Source organism: Pituophis catenifer, unplaced genomic scaffold (genome assembly GCF_029215685.1).
Source record: "Pituophis catenifer annectens isolate HBS135680 unplaced genomic scaffold, rPitCat1.0.hap2 SCAF_2, whole genome shotgun sequence".
NCBI lineage: Eukaryota > Metazoa > Chordata > Lepidosauria > Squamata > Colubridae > Pituophis > Pituophis catenifer.
The window spans coordinates 77,296,959-77,314,283 of record NW_027256882.1 but is presented as its reverse complement, the minus strand read 5'-3'; the positions used below and the strand labels follow the sequence as shown (position 1 = coordinate 77,314,283).

Here is a 17,325-nt window from a genome sequence, read left to right as displayed (position 1 = left end):
ACAATGTTCCACAAACATAAGGGTTTGACTTCATACATTGTTTTCTCATCCCATTTTAAAAACATTCAGAAGTTGTTTCCTTAGGCAACAGGTTAAAAAAAAGGAACTGAGGTCACATGATCCTACTAGCTGGCCCCATCTTATCTGGAACCAATTTAGCAGTATTTATGAATGGAGCTCTGTAAGCAGAAATCTTTATTTCTTTAAAAGCCAACGGTGATGCAGTTTCTCTGCCAAAGTAAGTCCTAAAGGAATGGAAATGAATTATTGCTCATGTATGGTCTCTCAGTCAAGTGCCTGTTAGTACTTAAATAGGAAACCACCAAAAATACCACGACTTTTAGTTTGATTGGGAAAGTGATGAAAACATCCCCAAAGATAGCAGTAGGAGATATCAAGCAAATAATGTGGATATGTTCTTGAAATCACCAGGAATTGAATTATACTTGAAATATGCTTTTTTAAACCTGAGGATAGAAGAAAAATTGAAGTACTTTGGAATATCTGTAGAGTCTTCCTTCTCTTCCATTCAAGCTTAGCATTAAAAACCATTGTCTCATGAAAATGTAAACTAAACGGTATTTTTCGGAGTATAAAACACATTCCCCTCCCCCTAAAAGAGGCTGAAAATTTGGGTGCATCTTATACTCTGAATGTCGCTTTTTCGAAACTTTTTTTCAGCCCTAAAAAGGCGCTAATGAGGCACTAGTGAGTGAAGCGATCTCCATGCTCTGACTCTCAGCTGTTCTTTAGAAGCTTTTTTTCAGCCCTAACTAGGCGCTAGCCGAGTGAAGCGATCTCCCCCCCACCCATGCTTTGCCTGCTTTTCTCATTGCTGCTTCCTCTCAGCTGTGCCTTAGAAGCTGATTTTTAATCACCAAGCAGGGGATAAAAAACCAGCAAACTAATGTGCTGAAGCTGACCAGACTAAGGACCCTAGCCAAATGAATATCTGGTAGGGAGATTTTTTTCCCCTTGTTTTCCTTCCCAAAAACTAAGCTGCGTTTTATACTCCAGTGCATCTTATACTCTGAAAAATATGGTATCTAAATTAGCTGACTTCTGTCCCAGATAATTCAAAGTATTCAAAGTATTCATTGCTATAGTCCAAGAGAATATTAAATGTTCATTTGTTTTAGGAAGAAAGTCAATCAAATAATACAGCCTGATGCTTATTCTATTCTGCACATGAGATAAGGAGATACATCTATTTGTCCCATTTTGGCACTGCAGATTTTGAATTTAAAAAGCTAAGCATAGATGAATTATTTATTGAACAGAGATTAATTTAGAAGTTCCTATTACTGGAAACAGAGCAAAGATCTAAAAGATTGATTCTAGGAGGAAGCAATGTATGAAAGCATGAATTTTGAAGGATATACCACAAGAAATTTACAAAAAGGGCGAAAAAAATGTGAAAAGGAAATTGGTACATAAATATTTATATGTGTAATTGGGGCTACATACGCAAAGTTCAAACCAAGGTATTTGTCATTTTGCCTTCATGTTAAGCCTGTAATCTTGAATTTGGTGCCCAGGATCCTATATGTTGCAAAATGTAGTGCCAACCCCCATTAACTTTATACTCAAGAATGACTTTGAATCCCACATGGATTCTAGAACTTTGCCTTTAAAAAAATAACCAAGAATGAATAACTACAGATCAAGGCTTTCTCTGGAAGTATGCCCACCTGCCTAAAGGACAAAGTCTGGCAAGTTTGTATGGAGCATGTAGGACTGGAAGATGCCAGTAGAATAAGTATAGCTAGCATTTTATGAAAGTGGTACTTTGCAATTGGTTATGTTCCTGATGGCTGATTTGTGAAAGCATCCATAAAATGTTATCAGAATCTCAAACTCAAATTTCTAAAATATTGAAGCTCTTCAAAGTTAGTTATACAATTTAAAAAACATGAGATACAGGTTATAATAGCAGTTGCTTACAAATAGATGGGGAATATCATCACTGAAGATTTGGAAGATCAGATAATAAATGGAATGAAATATCAAGGAAAACTCTCTCTAGACACAATTCAGACCAGGGCCACTGACAGACTAAACTATCTGATTTGTTTGAACTATTCTTCTCTTGTGGGGATGTTCTACAATTTCAATCAATTATTCTTTGAATATAACAGATGTTAAGCATTTGTATTTGTCCAGTCACTTCATTGTGTTGTTCATATAGCACTTCATGCTAGAATCATCTACAATTTAATTATTTCAGTACCAGGTTGTGATCTTTCAACTAGAAAGTAACACCTAGTGATCTAAGCTGATCCCAGAAGCTAAAAAATTCAGGCCTAGTTAACATTTGGGTGAGAAACCACCAAGAAGGTGGGATATGCTTTTGGACTAGAAAGTCAAAAGCATATCCCAGAAGAAGACTGACAATAACAATTCATTTTCATGGTATTGTTAAGAAAATTTTGAGTGTGTGTTCAATAGTTATCATTAATTAAGGGTGATTGATCAGAGATCTTTACAAAGCTATTGTCAGCACTGGAATGAATGTAGTTTGAAGTGCTGACATCGAAACCTGACAGCTATAATCAATTATTAGGCCATCAAATTTTGCAATGTCCCTAAATTTCAGTGTTTGATTCAAATACTTGAACATTAGAATTACCTGGTGTTTGAAGAAGAAATCCAGTCAGATTTGACTTCAGAATTTGGATGTGATTTTATTCATTCATTTATATGTATCCCACCTTTATTATTTTTATCAATAACTCAAGGTGGTGAAAATACCTACTATTCCTTCCTCCACCTATTCCATGTCTGTTGCCTATATGATGTTCAGTTTTCTGCATCACAGTGGAAGATGAATAGTCTAATGAGGGAAAAGATCCATCTTAATTCAATAATGTTAATCTTAAACTTAGAAAAGTAAGCCTTAGGTAACACATTTTTGTTCTGTGTGTACTGTGTTTGACTTCAGAATGAAAATAAAAAATCCAGTGTGGGAACAAAAATGATATGGTCATCAGGATTATTTAAACATTCTTGGTCCTCTTTCTCTGGCCTCACATCAAGTAATATCTCCTGTCACAATATTCCATTTCGGAGAAAGTTTAGAGTAGAATATTTTCATAGCAATAAATTAGACAAGGTAATGTAAGCATCTCTCTGATTCTGCTTTCTATTTTTTTTTTCAAATTCTTCCTTAATTCCTAAACTAATTAAAATGTTTTCACTTATTTCAGATAAATTTCACTTATTTCAGATATCTCCCATCACAATAGTCCATTTTAGAGTAGATCTAATCAGTCCTTGCCCTTTCCATTTTATTTATAAGTATGTGCAGAAGGACCTTCATCTGGATCATGGCTCTCATTCAGAGAGGGGGGAAATTTGATTATCTGCTACTTTATCATTATCTTTTATTTTTCATAAGCTGTACGTGTCAGATTCAGAACATACATTTTTTCTATTCTCTTTCCAGATTTTCCTTTGGAGCACAAATTAAAACTGTAGGAATTTTTAAAAATGCTATTATTTTGATGAAATCTAGCACTAGGAGCAAATTTATCAGTGACTATATGGCTATGTTTTTTAAACCTAGGTATCCTATGGTTTCAGACAATAATGCTATAGAATATTTAGAATAATTTCGGCATTCTTCGGCAACAAAATATATGTGAATGAATGTTTGTCAACTGTAATTTGTTCTACTTGGTGACACTAATTAGCCTTTCATTAATACCTCATTTATATTTTGTGCGTGTACCTATCTTGGCTTACCTTGGATGTTAATATGGCATTTATATCTGTTTTGCTGATAGATTGAACTCTTGAGTGGCTCATCAGCTCCAAGCATTTCTGCAACTGGACAGCTAATATAGTATGCCTCAAATTATGGACCATAAACTACTTAATATATATCCTATTAACCTTCTGTATTGAGCACAGAAAGTCTATAGATCAGCAAAGTTCAGACTTTATCAAATTAGAGGATTTCATCACCCCAAGAGAATTTCCTTTTCAACTAATATTTGACAGTGATGCCTTATGTAATATTTTTGAACAATGATTTAAAAAAAGACAAACCATTCTTAGATAGTTGGACAATATTGGGCCAGTATAATACATTTTTATTCATATCATTAGGTAAAACAGGTTAATTCAACTAGGTTTTATTTGTAAAATGACCTAGAAAGCTTCAAAAATATGCTTTAAAGAATTTGTGAAACTTTCTAGGTCATTTTGCAAATAAAACCATTCTTGAGAAAAAAATATCACTGTTCTTCAATCATATAGATCAGTGGTGGGATTAAAAAAAAATACTACCGGTTCTGTGAGCGTGGATTGGTGGGCATGGCGTGGTTTGGTGAACATGGCTTGGTGGGCATAGCAGGGGAAAGATACTGTAAAATCTCCATTCCCTCCCCACTCCAGGAAGGTTAATGCAAAATCCCCATTTCCTCCTGATCAGCTGGGACTCAGGAGGCAGAGAATAGATCGAGGCGGGACCAGTCAGAGGTGGTATTTACCAGTTCTCCAAACTACTCAAAATTTCCACTACCGGTTCTCCAGAACTGATCAGAACCAACTGAATACCACCTCTGATATAGATTGATTCTTTTTTTGGGGGGGGGAAGTCAGATTTTAAAAAGGTTGCTTTTAGAAAGTTTTGAATCTGAAATGTTTCTTGTGCTACCATTGACAATACTGTCTACTGTGGCATAATTTCTTTTCTTGTGTGTTATCAGAAGTAGTGTTTTCCAAGCACTCTTAGGAAAACACTATTGTAAGTCTATGTAGATGGAAATGAATGTGCAACCTTGTTTTAGAAGGGGCAGGGAATGGCAGGTGTACTGTAAAAATGTGTTGACTAAAAAAGTCAAAGGCTTTATTAGATTTCAATTCTAATTTTCATCCTATTTTTCAAGGCAGTTTCATATGGTATTTCTTTGTCCAATTTTATCCCCACTGTTTCAATCCTCTGAGACAGGTTGGGCTGAAAGATTAAGTTATACTCCAAAAAGCTTCTGGTGAGTTTCTGTACCTGAGTATGAATTTAAAATGGTTATCTTCAGTCTTAGTCTAATACCTTAGCTATTACATACCGTGTGTAGTATGTACTACATCTAAATGGAATCTAAAACAAAATTCAGACTGTATGGAGGGCTTTCATCCTTTTTCTAGGATATAATATTTCATCTCTCCTCTGTGCATTTTTGTTCCTTCCCTTGTTCAGCAGTCAGCCAATATTCTGTGGTCACTGCACATGATTCTCACTATGTTCATTTGGAATCTATTTCCATATAAAAATTGTTTTTGAAATACTGATGTTTTCATAAGCTTGCTGATCCCTATTTCTTGTGAGTGGATAGTACCATTTTAGAATGGGAGAGTGATGCTGTGTCTATTTAGAAATTAGACATTTTCAATATGGGTTCCATATTGGTCTGGGTTCCAAGTAACACCCCCCAACCAATGAAGACTCCAAGATCAGCAGTTCCTCAAAATTCAGTTTTATTAGAGATGTCATATTGGCACATCTGGGAAAACCCCGAATCTGAAAGCTCCCAGGTTTTCCCCACCCAAAGGAAAGTCAAAGTCCCTTCCCCTGTACCCACATGTCCGTCACATGGTCCAATCAATCCACTGTCCCAATTGGAAATGCCTCCCAGTCACGCCAATCCAGGTGCAGGTTGAACGTCCTTGACTCCCAGAGAAAAGAACATTGTTATGGCTAAATACTTCTACCAACTCCATGCAAACCCCCCTCCCATTTTCCCCAGACTAAGTGTGGTAGCCCTGAAGATTCAAAAGTAAAGATGGCTTCCAGGGCTGACAAAGGTTTGATTTCTAGAATTGGTGCAATGATTGAAGCCTAAATCATATTGTTAAAGTCTACTGACGTATATCATTGGGAATCTGCACTAGCCATCTTCATCTTTTGGGAGCAAGAGGAAAAAAGAATCAGATTCAATCTAATTATTGAGAAGCTTTCATAATTATCTGGCACTGTGTTCACACATAAGAGAATGGTATTAGTAGACTTGAAAATCCTAAATTTTCAAAGATTTAAGTTTGGGGAGGGAATAGAAATCCAAGCTTCCAATCTTAATTCAAAGTGTTAATATAGAACCTCAATAATTTGAGAGCATTCCACTCATCCAAGTATTAAGATCAACTAAGAGGTTCTTTTCTAAGAAGTTCTCTCATTATTGGGAGAAATACTTTATAAAGAATTACTGATTCCATTGATATTCTTTACCATGATATCTATGATATAGGCTAGGTAAGTGTTTTTCCAAACATATATGCATAAAAAAGCCCAATGTTGATTGAGCATGTTCAGGGTTCTTGGAATTCTAATTGTTTACAGAAGGATTATTACATCCAAGAAATCTAGGATGGAGGAAGGGGAATAGAAAGGAATGTCCAGAATCCTTTACAATGGTACCCCAAACAATCATATTTTGTTACAGGTGTTATCAATCTGCTCTGATGTCCGAAACATTTTTCATGTAACTATATAACTGCTATTTTTCAGATTCAACAAAAGATTTAATTGAAACTTGCTGTGCTGCTGGACAACAATGGGCTATTGATAACAATGAATGTATGGAAATTCCAATAAGTGGAACAAGTGGTGATATTTGCAGGTAGGTAAAATAAAGTTTAAAAACAAAGCAAAACCCCAAGCACAAAAATTTGAGTTTACAAATATCCTGCACCCTATAATGTAATCAACTTGCTATTCTTTATGTCAGGTTGATACTAGGTGACACTACTGTCAGATATATTGTTTAGATTATTATTATGAAGCTTTTCAGATATTTTCTAATGATATTTGGGTTTAATGTGGCAGATATACTTAAATGTTACACTCTAAACATCCCAGATTTCTCAAATCTGTCCACATCATATTATGATAACTCTGGAAGAGGATTGTGCATTGTCAAATCTCCATGAATAATGTTTTTTCCCCCTATGCAACCATCTGCATCTTATCTTTTACAACATACTAGCTGTCATGTGAAGGCACAGGATCCTTTTGTGCAAATTTTAAAAAGGCGTCCTTGAAATGGAGAGAGTTTGATGGCTCCCTGTGCCACCCTGCTAGCAAACAGTCTTCTCAGGGACACGCTGGGCCACTCAAATGTCTATGCTATTTGCTGAGCCACTCAAATGTCCTTCTTTCCAACGGAGGTGGTAGACCACTTTTTTGGTTTTTTATGTATGTATGTACATACATACATACATACATACATACATACATACATACACCACCGGTTCTGTGGGTGTGGCTTGGTGGGCATGGCATGCTTTGGTGGCTGTGGCTTGGTGGGCGTGGCAGGGGAAGGATACTGTAAAATATCCATTCCCACCCCACTCCAGGGGAAGGTTACTGCAAAATCCCATTTCCTCCCGATCAGCTGGGACTTGGGAGGCAGAGAATAGATGGGGGCAGGGCCAGTCAGAATTTTTACTACCGGTTCTCCGAACTCAAAATTTCCACTACCGGTTCTCCAGAACTGGTCAGAACCTGCTGAAACCCACCTCTGATACGCACATATACACATATACAGTAAATATATTTCATATGAATATATATGAAGGAACAGAACTCTTGATCTAAAACAATAGAGGTATTTCAGTAAAGAAAAAGAAATCTAATTATTCTAGCTGTGAAGAGACAAAACAAAACACCACAGTCTAGCACAATGGGATTAAATTAAATTGTTGAAGTTCACATTTAAAATGTTGCCCTAGTAAAAGAGGTGTAGTATTTTAATGGATCTTTATTTTCATTTCATATGCCAGTGTCAGGCTGAATGCCTGCTCCTAAAATTCTGTTAATTTCAAAGCAGCTCACTGTAACATAATTTACATTAAAACATAGCTAGTCTTTATATTGTGACTTTGCAGAAGAACGTGTCTTGTGATAAAAACATGGCACTCAGTCCTATGACAGAATGGAGAGAATAAATACCATCTGCCATTCTGTCATGTGATCTTCCAACCATACAAACTATTTGTGATAACGGGAGGTAGGAAAAGAGCTTGGGACACACAAACAGTTTCAGGGGTTAAGAATCTGGCAGGGAGTTAGCTGTGTTGAGCTTTGAAGGGAAGAAGAAATAAAATGACTCGTGAATAAAGATGCCATTTGGCAGTCTTGGGCTGCTGAACAAACACAGATTCCAGGATGATTTTGGCATACAAATTGCTATCCAGGGAGGAGATTGACAGGACATGGGAACTATCTAGTTGGCTCAGATTTTCAGAGACAGAAAAATTCAATTCAGCCTAAAGAAGATCAAGGTTGTTGTAGCCATTGGAGATGGCTAGCAGTCAGGCTCTAGACATTTGGTTGCCCTAGGCAAAATGACCACCTGGCACCCTTTATGTTTTGGCTCATCTTCCAATTTTATTAGAAATTTCAAAAAGGCACTTCCTTATTTCTTTTTTTCTTTGAGTTTTTGAGCTTTATACTTCTGATTTTCAGCCCCAGATATATTTTCTTCATGACATTTTCACCCTATTTACACAGCAAATAGTTTTAATTAATTAGCATCTATTGTTGTCATTGTTGTTTGTCATTGTACTGATTCCTCTGTCAAAAATCCTGAACAAGTCGGGCCATTCAAACCTCACAAACATCTGCCAAGCTATCTCACTTCCTTTACATGGATGATTTTACAGCTCTGTGGGAAAACATTATCTAAAATGGCGTCCTTGAATGTATCATTTTTTTCTGCTCTTTTTCGTATCTATGAGCTTTATCATAAAATGTAAATGGTACATGTTTGGGTTATAGCTTAAGGAGATATAAGGAGTTATATCTTCCAAACTCAGTAGTTTTGTATAGGTTTGATTTCTTCTCCATTTTTAGTGCTAACCACTGGCATTTTTATGCCTAAAGCAAGACAGAAATTTGATTGTACTGACTCATAAAAAATATGGAAAAAGAACACTTTGGCAGAAATTGTAACTAAGTAAAATATATTTGGATATGATAAGTTGTATAAGATATGATATGGTCAATACTCTGTTTCATAAAATATGTGGGTGTGTATGGGGGGGGGGACCAATAAAACTTGATTCCCCCCCAAAATTGATTGTACTGACTCATATATAACATCTTCCTGCACCATTTAGGTACAAATTTCTGTGGTTGTGCTCTGTTCTATTTATTCAGAGAATTCTAACCACCTGCTAGGTAGTTTATGTTAAGCAAAATGATATAAATAGAAACTGCCAGTTGTAAGACTTGGTATAAATATTCATTTAAATTTGAGATGACATATTTTAAACCTATACTGCTTGTATCCTATGCCTTCCATCTTCACTGTGTAAGAGTATTTGCCAGTAGCAGCCTGTCTCATGAAAGCAGTATATTTTTTTTATTTGTTGCAGAATTGCTCAAAAGCAGTGCTGTGTCTCGTATTTAAAGGAGAATAGCTGCATTGCTGGCATGATTGCTGCCAGAGAAGGTGATTTATGTGGATCAGATGAAAGCGATACCTGTGGAGGATCATTTTATAAGGCAAGATATTCTGCTGAATCTTTGTGGCATCCTTGCTAATACAAACCAGCTTACGCTTGGACCATTTTAAATTTAAATATATATATATATATATATCCTGAATTTTACTCAATTGCAGAGCATCATGGGTAGGAAATGATTTTAAAAAGTTACTTAGCTAAGCAGTTTGGCTGTTAGCCTCTATTTCAGAGCTTAGGCCAGATGTACAATTTATCTAGCTGATAAGAATTTCATTAGCGCTTTGCTTAAGCAGTCTGTCTCCACTATTATAGTTAACAGCATGACAGGATTTTTTTTTTAAAAAAAATGATCACATTATAGATAAATTGTTGAGTTCCATGTGTGGTTAGACATATATATTGGCTTAAAAGTAAACCGAGCAATTAAACTAATTTAAACTTTAAAAATATTTTATCTGATTATATTATTCTTTGTAAAGGTGGTGTCTGGCAAAATCTGCAATACAGCTTAGTTTCTGCAAATCAAGGTCTGACTCCTTACGTGTGAAACCTTTTCTTCCAGATCTTAACCATATTTAAGATTTCAAAATTAATACTGAGCACAGAATAATTTTGATTGATTACAGTTGGTGTTGACTCTTAGTGACCATTTACCCTGTTTCCCCCAAAATAAGACCTATCCGGAAAATAAGCCCTATGACGCTTTTAACGCATGTGGCTAATATAAGCCCTACCCTTGAAATAAGCCCCACTTAATTGCCTGTGCAGCCGCCCGTCTGTCCATTCTGTCTGGTTGCTTGTGGTGCCACTGACATGAGGTCAGGTGGAGGGAGGTGGAGCTTCCCCACATGCCCCACACCGACTTATCTCAGGGCCCCCACAGCCAGGCCATCCAAGCTCTGACAGCTGCCTTTTGGTTGCGGCACTGGTATGTTCCTTGGCCTCCTGTTCCATTGGGGTTGTGAGCAAGCAGAAGTGGGCCAGCGGCCACATGGTATTCTGCTAGACAGGGCTGCCAGAGCCGCTGCTATGAGGCAAGGCAGGTGTCGGGCATGGGTGGTCTGGCTGTGGGAGCCCTGAGGTAAGCTGGTGCAGGGCATGTGGGGCAGCTCCACCCCTTGCCTTGTGGCAGCAGCACTTGAACACCATGTGGCCTCCTGCCCCACCACAAAACAAGCAGAATATGGGCTTCCCATACATGAGAAAAAGTAAGACATCCCCAAAAATAAGTCCTAGTGCTTATTTCGGTGCCCAAAAGAAAATAAGACTAGGTCTTATTTTTGGGAAAACACAGGTAGATTTTTTTCCCATCAGGATCCTGTCCCTGGTCCCTAATACTTTGCAATGGTGTACTTATTGTTACTTTTATTGAGTCCATCCACCTGGCTGCTGGTTATCTTCTTTTTTCCTTCATTTCACCTTTCTCAATGTTAGAGCCTGTTTGGGAGACCTAGGGCTTTGCATAATGTGTCCAAAGTAGGATATTTTGATTCTGACAGTATATTTAGTCATTTGATTCTCACAAATATATTTTGCATAGCCTTATCAAGATATGCATTAACTCTGCCTCATTAGGTAATATCCAAATATCTTGCAAATACATTTATCAGAATGAAATTTATATACACTGGTTCATGGGGCAATTCAAGCTGTAATTACTGAATGATTTATTGAAAATATTATTTAATGTTTTCTGAAACATGAACAAATAGTAAAGCTATAGATATCCATATGGGGCCAAGGATGAAATGTGCTTTGTGACCTTCGAATGGAAGCTCCATCTTTGATGTATGTGGGTGTGATGTCCTGATGCAAGTCTGAAAGAGTGGGGCTGTGCTATGGTCACAATGCATGTTTTGCCTATTTGAGATTATGGTGGTTATGGATGGATGCCTAGAATCGAATCGAATCGAATAAAATAGAATAGAATAGAATAGAATAGAATAGAATAGAATAGAATAGAATAGAATAGAATAGAATAGAATTTTTTATTGGCCAAGTGTGATTGGACACACAAAGAATTTGTCTTAGTGCATACGCTCTTGGGTACATAAAAGAAAAGATACATTCATCAAGAATCATAAGGTACAACACTTAATGATAGTCATAGGGAAACAGTCAATATAAATCTTAAGGATACCAGCAACAAGGTTAGTCATACAGCCATAAGTGGGAGGAGATGGGTGATAGGAATGATGAGAAGATTAATAGTAATGCAGACTTAGTAACTAGTTTGACAGTGTTGAGAGAATTATTTGTTTAGCAGAGTGATGGCGTTCGGGGTGTCTAGTTGTTCTGATGTGCAATGCTCTATAGCGTCATTTTGAGGGTAGGAGTTGAAACTATTTATGTCTAGGATGCGAGGGGTCTGTAAATATTTTCACAGCCCTCTTTTTGATTCGTGCAGTATACAGTTCCTCAATGGAAGGCAGGTTGGTAGTAATTGTTTTTTCTGCAGTTCTAATTATCCTCTGAAGTCTGTGTCGATCTTGTTGGGTTGCAGAACCAAACCAGACAGTTATAGAGGTGCAGATGACAGACTCAGTAATTCCTCTGTAGAACTGTATCAGCAGCTCCTTGGGCAGTTTGAGCTTCCTGAGTTGGCGCAGAAATAACATTCTTTGTTGTGCTTTTTTGATGACGTTTTTGATGTTAGGTGTCCATTTTAAGTCGTGAGATATGATAGAACCTAGAAATTTGAAGGTCTCTACTGTTGATACTGTGCTGTCTAGTATTTAAGAGGTGGTAGAATGGGAAGGTTTCTCCTAAAATCCACCACCATTTCTACGGTTTTGAGTGTGTTCTGTTCCAGATTGCTCTGGTCGCACCACGAGCTAGTTGTTCAACCTCCCGTCTGTATGCGGGTCATCATTGTCTCAAATGAGACTGACACTGTTGTGTCATCTGCGAACTTCAGTAGTTTAACAGATGAATCATTTGAGATGAAGTCATTGGTATATAGAGAGAAGAGAAGTGGGGAGAGCACACAGTCTTGTGAGGCCTCTGTGCTAATTGTACAGATATCTGATGTGATTCTGCTTAGCTTCACCTGATGCTTCCTGTCTGTTAGGAAGCTTATGATCCATTTACAAGTGTGTTCAGGTACCGCTAGCTGGTTTAGCTTAGTTAGAAGAATGTATGGAATGATGGTGTTGAATGTTGAACTAAAGTCTACAAAGAGGACCCTTGCGTAGGTCTTTGGAGATTCAAGATGTTGTAGGACGTAGTGCAGAGCCATATTAACAGCATCATCTGTTGATCTATTTGCTCAGTATGCAAATTGCAGAGGGTCTAACAGTGGATCCGTGATGGTTTTCAGGTGAGACAGCGCTAGCCTTTCAAAGGTTTTCATAACTACAGATGTTAGAGCAACTGGTCTGTAGTTGTTCAGTTCCTTGATGGTGGGCTTCTTTGGCACTGGGGTGATAGTAGAGTGTTTGAAGCAAGAAGGAACATAGCACATCTCTAGCGATTTATTGAAGATGCGGGTGAAGATGGGGACCAACTGGTCAGCACAGACTTTTAAGCAAGGAGTTATCTTGTCTGGGACTGGAGCTTTTCCTTGCTTTTGACTGTGAAATGATGATTTAGAGTAGAAGTCATTGTGATACAAATATATATTAAGCATGAAATAAAAAAGTGAACTCTCTTTCATTTGTATTTGGAGTACCTCAGATGTCAGATAATTATATGAAGCCTTTAGTATATTGATTTATTGTAACCTTCCCATCTTTGCCCTTAAAATAAGTTTCTACTACCCACATCAGTGATGTGAAGATTGGGATGATGGAACCCAAAATACATGAAGAAAAAAGAAAGATTAAATAATGATTTTTGTTGTTCTAATGCATTTATATCTAATTATCTCTTAAATAATACTTCGCAATATGAAGTGCATTTTAGTATTTCTCTTAGCATTTATCATTCTGTGGTTGTTAGGAAAACATATTATGGGACCCGGGGCAATTTAATTTAATTATTCCATTTCAAATGCTTAAATTTGAAAGAGCCTTGGTGGCGCAGCAGACTAAAGTGCTGTTAAATAGCACCAGCTGCCTGCAATTACTGCAAGTTCAAATCTCACCAGGCTCAAGGTTGACTCAGCCTTCCATCCTTTTGAGGTAGGTAAAATGAGGACCCGGATTGTGAGGGCAATAAGTGACTTTGTATAAAAAGAACACTGCTTAGGGGCCCCCCGAAAGCCCTATATACAAAAATATGAAGGCTATTGCTTAACGCATTGTAAGCCACCCTGAGTCTCCGGAGAAGGGCAGCATATAAATCGAACCAATAAATAAATAAATATGCAAGCATTGGCCTTTCCATCAGTTAGAGTCCTGAGCCTGTGTGACACCAAGGTATATCAACCTCTTAAGCAATGCTTCATCTTCATAGGGTCTGAAAAAAAGATTTCCTCATCTTCATAAACTGCAACCATGTACGTACTAACATATGTAAGTCGTCGTATATAATGTTTGTGTCTCAGATGTAAGATCTGGATATGGAGAGAGATTTCTATTTTCCCTTTGCAATATTCAGACCAGGTTCTGATTGCTTTCTGGTCTGTGATCTGCAACCTCCACAGAAGTGCCATTCAGATGCTCTATTCTAGGCACCTGATGGATCCAGCAGGTTCCCAAAGGATACTTGGGGAGTTCCATAGTATGCAGTTCTGTAGGCAGTTCTGATTGAATGAGCCACTGACAATGAGAGGCAAACCAAGCTCTGGACAAGATTGCCCCAAGCAATCTCTTTCTGCTGGCCTCTTTTAATAGACTCTTTAATTTACTGAGAACTTCTGGGAAATAAAGTACCAGAAAGGATACCTAGAGTGTTAGTGGAGAAAGATGAGAAAATATCTGATTAAACACAAGTTTACACTCATATTCGGTGATGAGAGAAGTGAATCACTTTTACTTTTCTTTTCTTGTTGTGTCATAGGGCCATTGTCTAATACAGTAGTTCTCAACCTGTGGGTCGGGACCCCTTTGTGGGTCAAATGACCCTTCACAGGGGTCACCTAAGACCATCCGAAAACACATATTTTCAATGATTTTAGGAATAATTTTATAGTTGGGGGTCACCACAACATGAGGAACTGTATTAAAGGGTCGCGGCATTAGGAAGGTTGAGACCCACTGGTCTAATAGCTTTGCTTTGGTTGAACAACTCTCTACTAAGAAATAATTAAGACCAATTTGCACCACCTTTTGCTGATATAGTTGTTCAGATTTGCCAGAATCTCAGTGCTTACTTCTGTCAAGACCTAGATGCGGATAGTATGACTCTCCTGATCCTTTTATATAGCTCAATAGTTTTTGATACTATTAACTGCAATATTTTATTGGACAGCCTTATCAAGTTGTAACTGGAAGCACTGTTTTGCAATGGTTCTATTTCCTTCTCACTGGGCAGTCTCAAGCAGTTGTGGTGAGGGAAGAGAGGTCATCCTCTCTAGTGGCACAGTGGTTAGAATGAAGTATTGCAGGCTGAATCTGCTGACTGCCAGCAGTTTGATTCTCACTGGCTCAAGGTTGACTCAGCCTTCCATTCTTTCAAAGTCGGTAAAATGAGGACCCAGAGTGTTGAGGTCAATATGACGATTCTGTAAACCACTTAGTGAGGGCTGTAAAGCACCGTGAACATGCTTTTCAACATGCTAAGCCAACATGCCATTGCTGTCCTGGTGGCCCCTACATCAGGGTGGCCCACATAAGGGTCAGTCCTGTCTCTATTATTGTTTAACATTTCTATGAAGCCAGTGAGTGAGATTTTCCAACATCATCATCACAAGATATACTGATGCTGTATCCCAGTGCCCAGGGGTTGTTAGAATCTAGATAGGACAGAAAAGACTGACTCAATCCTGACCCCTGTGGCTCCTTTCATGTCCTTGCCAAGAAGCTGGAACCAATGACAGGAGCTCACCTTGCCACACAACAGCACTCAGATCCCAAATATGGGCTTGCTAACTTCCAACCTGGTGTCCTAACCACCTCACTCCCATTTCCACTGGTGAATTGATTTTATGAAATAATATCCCTGAAGATTTCTCTCTTGTGCCACTGCAGAATATGTTTTAAATATTTCCTGCTCAAATTCAGTTTTAAATCGTTACGTGCCAACTTATTCGGGGAAGAGAAATATATTTATGTACATTTTGTCTTTATGCTATTTATTCTTGTTTCATGTACTGTTTTATTCTTTTAACATCTTTGCAATCTATGCAAGTATATTTCTTTTTTTAAAAAACTTTTATTAATTTAAGAAACCAAAAAATACATTTATAAATAAACCACCAGCGCGGATTTCTAAAATGTTTCCCAGTACATCTTCACTCTGCTGGAAATGTAAAGCACAAAAAGGAACATACTACCACATGTGGTGGTCATGTCCTAAAGCTAAACAATTCTGGATCAATATTAAAATGCAATTGGAACAAATAACAACTCAAAAAGTACCATTAAATCCGGAAACATACTTATTAGGAATACCTACACATAAATATGAAAAAGAAATAATATATTTAATAACACATATCTTGACTGCATCAAGAATTGCATATGCACAAAATTGGAAACAAGAAGAAGTCCCAACTCAAGATAGAATAGTATCTAAAATTATGGAATGTGCTGAGATGGATAGACTCACTAAGGAAATTCAAGGAAAGGAAGAATCTGAATATTATTTGGTCTGGCAAAGGTGGTATCAATGGTTAGAGGAAAAAAAAGAAAGAAAGAAAAATCAAATAAAAGGAAGATCTCAAAAGAGTAAAATAAATTTCTATATCAAATGAAATTTAATAAAGAAATACCAGATATCAATAAAATAATATCATTATATAAGGTGAGAGAAAGAATATATACTGAAGAATATAGGTTATTGATATTGTAATAATTCAGACATTACATTTAGATGTCATTAAGATGATGCTTGTTGTATATTGTTTTACTTGTATTTATGCAAGTATATTTCTAATTGGGTAAATTTTTAAAAAGTAACATTTCCAATTATTTTCAAAATTGTTTTTAGTTGCTGAATTAGTATTTTAGGTAGCAACCAAATCATAACTTGCCTTGTGATATAGATAAATGAAACAGTTTGCCTTTTTGAGAAAATAAATTCCATTTCTTCACATATATGATACTGATTCAATAAAGATATAAATAAAATATGGCCATAGTATAAAATAAATAGATATTTTTGTTATAAATTGATTTTATATTTGTTGCTATCTTATTTATAACATTATTAAATCAATATTCCTTATGAAGAAAACAGTAAATGAAAAATAAAATGAAATGCCAAGTATTTAATTCCTATTTTTATAAAAACTTTAGTTCTACATAGCACACCTGTACTACACACAGACAAAACTCAGCAAAGAAGCTTTATCTAGAAATGCGATTCCTTGTCCTCCATCTTCAGCAAAATATTTATTGTATATAGGGATGTGTTCCAGTTATGGAGAGTCAGTCAAATTCTCATTCAGCCATAAAGTTGACTGTAAATTTAATCTTGCTTTCATAATTGTTAAGTTAAAATGGTATAAGGAGAAAATCTCCATTCACACTGAACTTTCTGGAAGAAGGATAACATATAAAGCATTACATGAATACATAATTTGATTCTCTGATATAATTTAAGACAATGTTTTGTACCTGTTCTGGTATTAGATGTTGTTTTGTTCTGTAGTCAGCATGTAATGGATTTATATAATGTTTCCCATGGCAACAGTAATAAACCATAGTATACTGTTTCATGAATCAACATAATAAGCTGTAGTGTAATTTCAGCCAAAAACATATGTTCTGGGTTAGCATGGTCTCTTTTGTCTTCTATATGCGCCTCATGTAAAAG

At 36.8% G+C, this 17,325-nt stretch overlaps 1 protein-coding gene across 1 annotated transcript in view; it reads left to right on the top strand.

Annotated features, from left to right (window-relative positions):
- Positions 1–17,325, top strand: part of FBLN2 (fibulin 2) — a 107,726-nt gene that overhangs the window by 38,343 nt on the left and 52,058 nt on the right. The window contains exons 2-3 of the mRNA XM_070933659.1: positions 6,506–6,617; positions 9,376–9,505. Coding sequence (XP_070789760.1) covers positions 6,506–6,617; positions 9,376–9,505 — 242 coding nt within the window. The remainder of the gene's footprint in view (positions 1–6,505; positions 6,618–9,375; positions 9,506–17,325) is intronic.